The 11087-nt window shown below is 39.6% G+C and overlaps 1 protein-coding gene across 1 annotated transcript; it reads left to right on the plus strand.

The window, feature by feature from the left end:
- The first annotated feature begins 326 nt into the window (after positions 1-326).
- Positions 327-8215, plus strand: CRKL (CRK like proto-oncogene, adaptor protein). The gene is made up of 3 exons (XM_075215622.1): positions 327-891; positions 2568-3033; positions 6738-8215. The coding sequence occupies exons 1-3, from the start codon at positions 581-583 to the stop codon at positions 6870-6872; spliced, it is 912 nt and encodes a 303-aa protein (XP_075071723.1). The 5' UTR covers positions 327-580; the 3' UTR covers positions 6873-8215.
- Positions 8216-11087: the final 2872 nt, after the last annotated feature.

Below are 11087 nucleotides of genomic sequence, written 5' to 3' on the forward strand. Positions count from 1 at the left end.
CTTAGTTCTGACAATCTAAATTTAAAGAGTGATGTAATCGATGAGTGTTACTGACGTCACACGCTTAGAACACCCTGCAGGGACTCGCAACCAATAAAGAGGTAGAGGCCCAAGCACGTTTACTGACGTCAAACAGAAATCCCATCTGATTGGTTAAATTAGCAGGGAGACTGATTGTACGACCATCTGAAAACGCGGTTCATGTCTGTTCAATGTGAAGTGACAGGAGCAATAGCGAATGGAATTTAGAGGAACTCCCCGCTTCGACCAGGGAAGGTGGGCGTGGCTATCACGCGCCGGCCTCTCATTGGCTGTGACGCGCATCCGGTAGGCTGTATGTGAAAGCCCGCAGTCTCCCCGCCATCTTTGCTGTCTCCCCAGTAGTCTCCGGGAGTAGAGTAGGGAGGGGAACCGAGTTGGGTCGCACACAGGCCGCGCGGGTCTGACGGGACCTGCAGCTTCCGCTGTGACCATGAAACCTAGAGCCGTCCACGGAGCCTCCTGCCAGTAAGCCGCCTCTCCTGCCCCCCATCCTGCTCATAACCGTTATCTCCAATCCTCCCCGGCAGCTGCACGCACCATGTCGTCTGCTCGCTTCGACTCGTCGGATCGCTCCAGCTGGTACTTCGGCCCCGTGTCCCGGCATGAGGCCCAGTCACGGCTGCAGGGACAGCGGCACGGCGTCTTCCTCGTCCGGGACTCGTCCACCTGCCCCGGTGATCACGTGCTGTCCGTCTCCGAGAACTCCCGGGTCTCCCACTACATCATCAACTCGCTGCCCGGCCGCCGCTTCAAGATCGGGGACCAGGAGTTCGATAACCTGCCGGCCCTGCTGGACTTCTATAAGATCCACTACCTGGACACCACCACCCTCATAGAGCCGGCGCCCAGGTGAGCCGTCCTGTCACTGCCGGGTGTACATAGCTCTATGGATCCTATCAGTGGGGTCTGTTAGGGGGGATGTACAGATAATCAGGTCATCTGTGTTATGTCTTGGGCTGTAATCCATGCAGTTCTCTGACTTATTCATATGTACCTTTAGGATCTGTTGGGCGTTAGTACAAGGCTACAGTTTTGTGCACGTGAAAAGTTCCCATTATAATTCGGGGCTTGCTGTGCATTTGGATATATCCCAAGTGCACTAAGGCCAGAGATGGCTGAACCACCCCAAGGGCTTTTCTATCGAGCTGCTGACAACCATATGCCAGCCTTTTAACGTTTCCTACCCCTAGCTGTCATCATTGTAATAAAATAACCAATGACTGATAAATGAACTAAGTGCACCACTTCTTTGCCTCTTAATATTTTAGTGTTACAAACTTGGAGAGGGGAGGCATGCTGTAGCCCACACTGACTTGTATATTCTAATGCTTCTATTGCTTAAGCAGCAGTCAAGTTTACAGTATTTGCAATTCTTGAGCCATATGCACTTTCTGTGCTTTAACTGTCCTAGCCACAGCTCTACTTGACATTGGTATGTTTTCAGCTAGTGCAATGCTGTTCTGGGTGTCATATTAATTCCCTGCTTTGTTTAGTGGTACAAAACAAGTTGCTGATTCAGACTTTGCTGGTTTCAGATTCCTGGCTAGCCATGGTGCTAATAATGCTGATTATCCACTACTGTTAACTTGTGTGTAGCTTGTGCATCAGTTCAAATCAATAGTGTCTGGAATATTTTATAAGCTAGGACAAAATGTTTTGTTAGGGAGACATTTTAAGTTAATTGTTCTCTCCTAAATATTGCATTATTTTGCAAGTATCGATTTGTTGTAAGGTAAATCTGACAGCTACTGTATGTGTTTTCTTTACTGTGTTGAATAGCTTTATAACACATCAGTGTATATAACTTTACAGCACTGTACATATTATTTTTTTCCCCCCAACACTTTTACTGCAATTGTGGATCTTGCAATCAAATTTAGGTGCCCGGGACACATTTATCAAGTGTATTAAGGTGGTTACACTAGTCTGTGCTAGGGTGTATAGTGAATCTTGTAGCTATTTAGTCAATCTGTTGCTATTGGAGCAGTTCTCCAGACTGCAGTGTATTTTAGTCTGTACCACTGTGACTTCTGCATTGCATCACATTTGGCAGCTAGGCAAAGTGTTAATGTATACATGGTTTTTAGCAGCAAATGGAATGACGAGGACAGTTAGTATATATTGCTGATATGATTAGTTGTTAATCTAATAATCTAATTAGTTGACCCTTAGAAATGCTGTACTTAGATGCTAAACTCATTCACTGAATGCGATTACTTTGGCTTTAGCTCTGGCTCATAATACAGGCACTCGACTGATTTAAGTCTTGCTTGATATGGAATTCACAAAACAGTTGTCTCTCTGATTTTAGTAAAGAAATATGGAATGCATTTCTTTACTAGTTTCCATAATAAAACTTAAAATCATAGTTTTAATGTTCCTGCCTAATTCCATTTAGTTTAATTTGGGGGCACAGTCAAAGTCATAAGAATCTGAAACGGGGCATTAAAACAATGCCACCCGTCAGTCATTGTTATTTAGTCTGTATTTAATAATTAAAGTTAATCCCCCCCTTATTTTAATAGGTATCCAAGTCCACCTGTTGGAACAGGTTCTGCCCCGAATGTACTTGCACCAGAGGAAAACTTGGAGTATGTGCGGACTCTGTATGACTTCCCTGGGAATGATGCTGAGGACCTTCCTTTTAAAAAAGGCGAAATTTTAGTAATTGTTGAAAAGCCAGAGGAACAATGGTGGAGCGCTCGTAACAAAGACGGTCGTGCTGGTATGATCCCTGTGCCCTATGTGGAGAAGCTTTCTCGTCTATCTCTTCATGGAAAAATGGGAAACAGGAATTCAAACAGCTATGGTATACCTGAACCTGCACATGCCTATGCTCAGCCTCAGACTCCCAGCCCTCTGCCTGTCTCTTCTACCCCTCCTGGTGCAGTCATCACTCCCTTACCTTCTACACAGAATGGACCTGTCTATGCTAAGGCTATTCAGAAACGAGTTCCATGTGCTTACGATAAAACCGCTCTTGCATTAGAGGTAAGTTGCACAGCATGCTTTCAGTAAAACATTTGTGTCCAATGTTGTGACTAGCTTGTGCACATGGGTTATGTTACTTTCACACTCCTTTTCTCTTTGCTACTTTGTTTTCAGATTTGGTTGTTGGCAAATCAGTCACTTTAGTGCCTTTTATCATGATTTATTTATATAGCGCCACTAATTACGCAGCGCTGTACAAAAGAACTCGCTCACATCAGTCCCTGCCCCAATCGAGCTTAGTCTAATTTCCCTGACACAGACAGACTGAGAGAGACCTAAGGTCAATTTGATAGCAGCCAATTAACCTACTTGAAAGTTTCTGGATTGTGGGAGGAAACTGTGGAGTGCCCGGAGGAAATCCATGGAAAACAGATAAGGCTAATATGGTTGGGGGTTGAACTCATGACCCCAGTGCTGTGAGGCAGAAGTGCTAACCACTAAGCCTCCGTGCTGCCCCATGCAACTGTGTGAACTCGTAACAGTAGTGAAGTTATTTTGTGGCGCCCTCTGCTTGTGCACATTCATAGCTGTTTTTTTTTTTTTTTATTCTGAGTTGCTTGACCAGAATATGCATAGACTATAGAATAATTACTTGGATTACTTTATATATTTGTATATTTTATTTTCTATTCCCTTACTGAGCTTGGTTGCTTACTGCTTTATTTTTGCAGATACTTTATACCCAATTATTCACATCTCTTTAAGTAGGTCTATACAGTCTTATTTTATCAAGTGTGTCAATTAGTAAAACATAATCGCACAATCCTCCCAGGGTTATTATTCTAATTAGGTTGCTTCCTGAAAAAATACTTGGAAGGTTAACAAGTAGGTCGGGTTGTTCTATATGAAATCACATTTAGCCTGTTTGACAGTCCCAGTATTTTTTAAAGAAACCATTTGAGCTTGGGTTTTTCTTCCCAATATTAAATGGGTTCCCAAGGCTTATGGCAACATTGTGTTTTCTAAGCCAGTAAGACTGGAGCTGGAGTCTTGTGTTCGGAAGTATTTACTGATGGGTAATTATGTGAATGTGCTGTATATATCTGGGTCTTTAAAACCATATATGGTTGATGATGAAATAAACACTGCAATCTTCTAGTTCATAGAAATGGACATTTGTTTGTTCCTCCTATTTGTTGCACCAGTCTTAAGCACACTTCTTGGGCTACATACTCAATGGTGTATTTTACATGAGTTTATACACTTTTAAAACATACACACACTCTGACACTAGAAATCATTGTCCTGTTTCCATAATTTGTACAGCATACAGAAGGATGCAAAAGTGCATAATAAACATGAGTCAAATACTTTGTGTTTTTTCTAGCGTTAAAGAACCATCAGTGGTATGTTCCATTACTGTATTTGCCTGTGTCCACTACTGGATCAGATTTAGATGTAGACATAACATACACTAGCACCTTTTTTTATTTAATTTTTTTGCAATAGAAAGGTCATTCTTGGCACTAGTGAAATAGTATATGCTGCATACAAAAAGCTGAAGGTTTTTGTGCTTTTAATTTTTTTGTCCAGTTAATTCATATGTTTTGGCATTAAATAAATAAGGTTTGTACATGAATTTATAGCGGACATCTAAGCTGTTAAAATGCTATGATCTTTGTCGTGTTCATTTCCTTTCACCACCCTCTTGACAGTAGTAAATGTGCTCTAGAAGTATACAGCCAGGAGGTTATCAGACAGAGCAGCTTGGCAGTGAGTTAGTGTACAGAAGTCCTGGATTTATCAGTAAATTGTAAGAGGAGGAAATGACACATGGCAGAATAGTGTGCCATTGACTCAGAAAATCCACACATACCTCAGTCCCACCTGAGCGCACACGCTGTTCCTCTGAGTCACTTTTCCCTCCCCGAGGGCATGGATTCCAGTGATAACCAATGGACAACAGATCACAGCAAGCAACTTGCAGGTTTCCAATGGGTGGGGTTCGATTCATGTGTCTGACAATAGCAAATATATCCAGTTATGCAGCGGCAAACTTGTTAGGACCTGTATGTGCACCATTTATTCAAGATACACATTCACCTAATAAAGAGCGTCTGCTTTGTGTTTAGCTTTATATCTCAACTGTAGTACTAAACAAATCCAAGAGGTTGTTTTTAAGCTTTCATTAAAACATATTTGAGTAATTTAGATTGTTTATGTAGGGGTGTGTGTATATATAGATGGATATATAAAAATGTGCAAACACATAAGTGTTAATGTATACATTCATGTACCTATCTGTATATACAGTGAGCTCTGATGTCACTTCAGTGTTGGGAGACTTGGGTATTATACAAGATAATGTATCCCCTACTGTAAATCGTTACACATGTATATATACAGGCTTATCAGTGTTGCTTGTAGAAGTCAGTACATCTTGTAAATGTGTGGAAAATGACTTATGAGCCAAGTATTTGGACTTATAATACACTTTAGAGCGCAATTTTAAAATTTTGTTTTGAAAGCCTGTATACAGTATGTCGTTGATCTATCCATAACCAAACTGCTTTTAATGCAATGTTTTTTTTCTGTCTGAGCTTATAGTATCAATATATAAGTTTAGTTTCTGTTAAGTCTTGAGTGCATGCATGTCTGGGTTGGTTTCTTCACTTGCTTTATTTTGTCTAATTTTCCACTTAAAAATCTCACTTTTTTTATGTAACATGGGTCATTTTGCAAGTAGTTCTTGATACACTGATCGTTACTGTAAAACTGCATTTAACCATAGATGGACACAATAGGAAAATTAGTGCTGTGGGTCTGTTGACCTAAATTTCATTTATTTAATTCTGCCCCATTTAATGATGTACATCGCCGTATCCATAGTCTTATTATTACTATTTTTATTTATAGGGCGCCACAAAGTGTCCGTAGTGCCGTACAAGGAATTTGGACTTATAATACACATAGAGATACTATATGCTACTTCACTGAGTGTTAAATAAGAGATCCAACTAAAATATTTCTGGTGAAAATAAATTTCTTCTGTCTTCTACTGCACACTCCAGTGAAGAAATCACTAGGACGCCCTATAGGAACAAGTGTGGCTCTGCCTGCAGTAGTAATTATGGTGATGCACAGTGCTGAACATTAAGTCTGTAAGCACCAAATGTCAGGAGCACATTCTTATAGTTCCAGAAAAGTGCACTTGAGATGGGGTCATATTCAGTAGTTATACATGCTGTCCTTTTTGTGTGGGTACATATTGGTGCTATGTTGGTTTGTTTTTCTGGGGTGCATTAATGGCATGCAACCATTTGTTTTATTTTGGGAGCCGGTCTGGTGTGTTCTGTAGGTTTGTTACTATAGAGTTTTGTGCAATATCCTGGACATTTGCTGATCAATGCAAATTACGTTCATGGGCGGGTAATAAAATAACTCCACCATTAGTTTCTGCAAGACGTACGTTTTTAAATATAAAATGTCATATATATATATATATATATATATATATATATAATTATACATTTTTACACACACACACCGCTATGGCCAAATTTTCTAAAGAACTACTTACAGCTGGTTCATTTTGGTTCACTATCTGTGAACGGCAATGGGTTTATATGTGACCTCTGGTATTCTTCACAAGTGGTGGGTCTCCTAATCAGACTTTACTAACTAACCTCTACCCTGCTGTGATTTTATTCCTGATGTGCCACAGACTGATGGCTTTTACAATCCTGTTTCTTCTTTATTTGTAGGTGGGTGACCTGGTGAAAGTGACTCGGATGAATATTAACGGCCAATGGGAAGGAGAAGTGAATGGGCGAAAGGGGCTTTTCCCCTTCACGCATGTGAAAATAATTGACCCCCAGAATCCAGATGATAATGAGTGACTCTTCCTTCTCCGTGTGGCTCGGCTTAATTCACTCTCCCTCCTTCCAGATCCTCTGAAGCTTGGCATATACTTCAACTCAATCTTTCAGCCGCCTGGTTATTTGACACTTCTGAAAATAACACACTGCAATGTTCACCTACTGAAGCATGTAACATAGCTGTGTTTGTCCATGATGCAAAGCTGCTGCTTACCATGTGTTCAAGGGTCTGAACATGCTTACTTGTACATGCTGTACTGCCAGCCGCTAATCCTGTGTTACTGTGGAGAACAATGCGTGGTGGAGTTCTGAGGCTTTTGATATTTTTTTTTGTTTTTTTTTTTGGGGGGGGGGGGGTGAGGGGTGTATCTTGCGGTGTTTCCCTCTTGAACAAATTTAAATCATGCCTAAAGGATTAATGCGGACATTGGTTTGTTGAGTTAAAAGATGGTTGCAAGGTTCTATTGTAAGAAAGGGTCCCAAATTCATTTCTGGATATGGAGAGATTATCTGTTCACCTTGCTGTTGAAAAGTATCAAATCCCTATTACTCATGGGAAGAATTGTGTGGTAGTTTGTTAAACTGAGGCCTTTATTTATACAGCAGTCCATATATATTCTACGCAGGAATCTGTCTGCTTCTTTCAAATGCCGAGTTCTGTAATTGGCAAAAGATGTCATCTTGCTGTCCTTCAAAGCGATAAATGGATTGAAAATTAATATTCAACTATGCTGAATTGTGATTTTGATCTTCATGGTGCCATTATCGAATTATCAGCATATAGATCTGAAGAAAACAATTAGTGAATGTGTCTTTTCTAAACTTTTGGTTGCTGTTAAAATACTCTAAATCAAAGCCCTCCATACGTGTTGCAGAATGTCGGTATCATTTAAAAATCCATGAAGACTCAACATTGTTCTTTGCATGTGGTCCAGCGCCTCAACCCAAGAATTTTTATTTATTTACTACAGTAAAATAGCACAAGTGGTGGAAACCAATTCTCACACCATGAACCTGTTCCTTATTTCCATCACAGATTTGTTTTGCCCCTTTTCTTGAAATGGTGCAACTGACTATGCAAAGTATAATTGCCTTGACTCTAGATATTAGGATGTCTGAAACTAATTTTCAGACTTCTCATGCGGTTGGTATGTTCTACAGCTTCTGAAAAACGGAACAGATCATCTGTTTACTGCTCAATTTGAATATTCTGCCATTTTAGCCCAGATCAGTTTCTAACAGGTGCTCCCTTTTTTCGCTGCTCAATAAGTTTTTGTTGGATCTGGAATCTCTCCAGCTAAGTGTGTGAATAGCCGTTTTAGCCATGCTTTGCATTTCAATTTCTGATCCACTTGGATGTTTACGAGTGACAAATGTTGAAAGGGAATCTGTCGTTTGGAACACTTTTGCTAATGGAGGGCAATGTTTCATTTTATTTTTGTAAAGGGATGAAAAAAAAATGCATTTGTGCCATTTGTTTTGCTTGTAAATTGTAATTTTATATTGTATTTACCTTGGGGACGGATTTATGTTTTGAGATTCAGTGTAATTAACATTTTTAACTGTTTTCAAACCATTGATGCTCACTTCATAAACCGTGTTTTTGTTCCTGCTCAATGTTTTCTCTAACTTTTCGGAGGGCCAGCCCACATTGAAATAGTGCTTTCTCCTACGGAAAGGACATGTCTCATTAGGTTACATAGAATACACAATATCGTGGGTGTATGCTTTTAACCCAATTTTTTTAATTTTGTTTTTGAAGGGGGGAGAAATCATAGCTTTGAGTTTTATTTTTTTGTGCTGTAAAATTAACAGTATTAAATTACTTATATTCTTAGAATACACCATGTGTCTTTTTGTTTTGTTTTTTAAATTAAAATGTTTTACATTTAAATTGTGTGAGAGCAGTAGGTGAATCCATCAACTAAATGGTTAATTTGATTAAAGAAAACCACAGCTGAAATGTAAATGGTGAAAACTATTTGTAACATCACATATTTTAATGTTTTCAGACTGTTAGAACTGTACATGGTTTTTTTGCAGTCTTGTAGTTTAAAATATTTACAGCTGGGCTACACTACTTGTCTCCGGGTCCTTTAAGTACTGTCTCTCTGTCTACAACTGTCACACAATGTTGCTGCTGGTCCTACCAAGAACTAGCAGTTGCAGAAAGAGGAGATACGTAGCTTATTATAGCACCCTGTGGTCACATGCTCTGCATTCGGGGGAAGTAAGTGCAGTCTTGCTGCTGCAGGTTATTATTTATTTATTTTTTATTTTTTTGCTTAGTGTTTACCATGAACAATGTTGGCAGATAATGACCAATTGGTCAATCATATCTACTCATTTTAGTTAAAGGTATTGTCTAAGAACAGATTTGTGCTTATCCCAAGCATGTGTTAAATCCATGAACTTTTTTGTTGAGATTTACACAAAAAGTAAAAGTATGTATGGCTGTCTCTGCCAGGTTATATAGTAGTGAAGGGGGAAGGGGTGAGAGAGGTCAGAAAGAATAGATTCCAGAATCTCGAACTCGCATAAGTAGGTTAAACACAACTTAAAGGGATTTTACTGAATCTGTTCCCAGTAATACTTTGGTACTTCTCCCAGGACCTCTTCCATTCACCTTTTGGGGCTGCTCGGATTTCACAATAGGGCAGATCCTTCACAGCTTGAAAGCCTTAAAGCCTCTGTCGGATACCTCCTGTTTCAGAGACCGTCGCAGCAGAGGTCAGGACTCTCCCCAAAAGTACTGTTGGTTGGGAAAAAGGGGATTTAGTGAAATCCCTTTTAAATATGCATATTTTCTGGCTATGAATTAGTTAAGGGAAATCTAACCTTAAATATATTTAAATAAAGGTTGGCACAACTTACAATAAAATCTTTGACTCTAAGGCAAAGGTAGGCAAAATTAATTTAAGATTGAGGAGTCTGTCAGTGAATCTAGGTGCCTGCAAGATCTTTTAATCTGAAACAAACGGTTTTCTAAACACAGTGGGAGACATCTATGATGTGGGTTAAATTAACAATTATGAGAACGTAGCCTCTCCATTCACCAGGAACCAATGAATCATGAATAGAAGACAGTCTTCATGCATATTATGAAGTATTAATAGTTCCCAGCAAATAGCAGCAAACTGGCTTAGTCCACAAAAGTGGATACATCCAATGTGTGTAGGTGATGGATCCACTTGTCAGGGCGGATGCTCATTCATTGGCATTAAAAGTTAGGCGCGAATAGTCTTTCTTTTTTCTTTTTCCCCCATATTCTTTTGTGATTTGGGTTTCTAGCTTCTTGCATTTGTGCAGCCCATATTTTTTTGGGGGTATGAAAAAGTGACCTGCCAATCTGTATTTTATTTTCTGTCTGGCAGATGGCTTTCTGTTAATTTGTCAAAGCTCCTGCATATGTCTGGACAATTCTGAAAGATCTGGCTGTTCGGTTCTATATGACAGCACCACTAGTACAGTCTAAAAATGAATTATACTGTCTGTCCTACTGGCTGACTTCTGATGGCTGCCCGTGAGATAGTCATCTGGATCGGTGGCTTTTTGGGTCCGGTCATGGCTGACAACAACCTGGACGTCGGGTAGCCAATGTATTTGCTCACAAGCTTACCTATAAGAATTGGTTAAGTCTTTATATAGTTGTCACATTTTAGCAATATATATCTGCACCCACCCTGCTTCTATCGGATGTCCATTATTTTATATAGGAATGAGTCGTTGACTTGTATAAGCAAGTGGGCATGTGTTGGAGACCTGGGTAAAAGCCAACTAAATACTATTTTTTGAGGTGTATATAAACAACAAAAAAAAATGTAAATTTGCATCGGTTTTAAAAGGAAAATAATCCAAAATGTATGAGACATTTTGAATTGCTGCATGTAAAGCTGTTTGGGATAAATAAGGCTATTCTAAATCGGGCAAAAGGTTAGGGTCTGCTGGCATTTATTTGATGCATTATATACCAGTCTGAGATTCTAGTGGAATGTAGCAAAAATCTGATCAGTGTGATTCCTAGGAATCCTGCATGAGGGTTTGCAGACATGTTGACATTGTAGAGACTTGCTGGTTTTCTGTATATGCAGCCTGCTCTGTTTTTGTTCTATTGTTATTACTATTTGACTACTTAAAATGTACATCCAAAATACTGGAACAACTATGCATATTTTCCAGAAGTTCCCACTCTATTCCATTTGAATGCTCATATATCCCCTTTTTCTTCCAAAAATG

This window comes from Mixophyes fleayi, chromosome 1 (assembly GCF_038048845.1).
Source record: "Mixophyes fleayi isolate aMixFle1 chromosome 1, aMixFle1.hap1, whole genome shotgun sequence".
Taxonomy (NCBI): domain Eukaryota; kingdom Metazoa; phylum Chordata; class Amphibia; order Anura; family Limnodynastidae; genus Mixophyes; species Mixophyes fleayi.

What these genes read in the sequence shown, in the direction of transcription:
- CRKL (XM_075215622.1), top strand. Translation starts at nt 581, where the DNA reads ATGTCGTCTGCTCGCTTCGACTCGTCGGATCGCTCCAGCTGGTACTTC. An exon ending in CTCATAGAGCCGGCGCCCAG is followed by an intron (nt 892 to 2,567) that starts GTGAGCCGTCCT and finishes TTATTTTAATAG; the next exon opens with GTATCCAAGTCCACCTGTTG. An exon ending in AAACCGCTCTTGCATTAGAG is followed by an intron (nt 3,034 to 6,737) that starts GTAAGTTGCACA and finishes CTTTATTTGTAG; the next exon opens with GTGGGTGACCTGGTGAAAGT.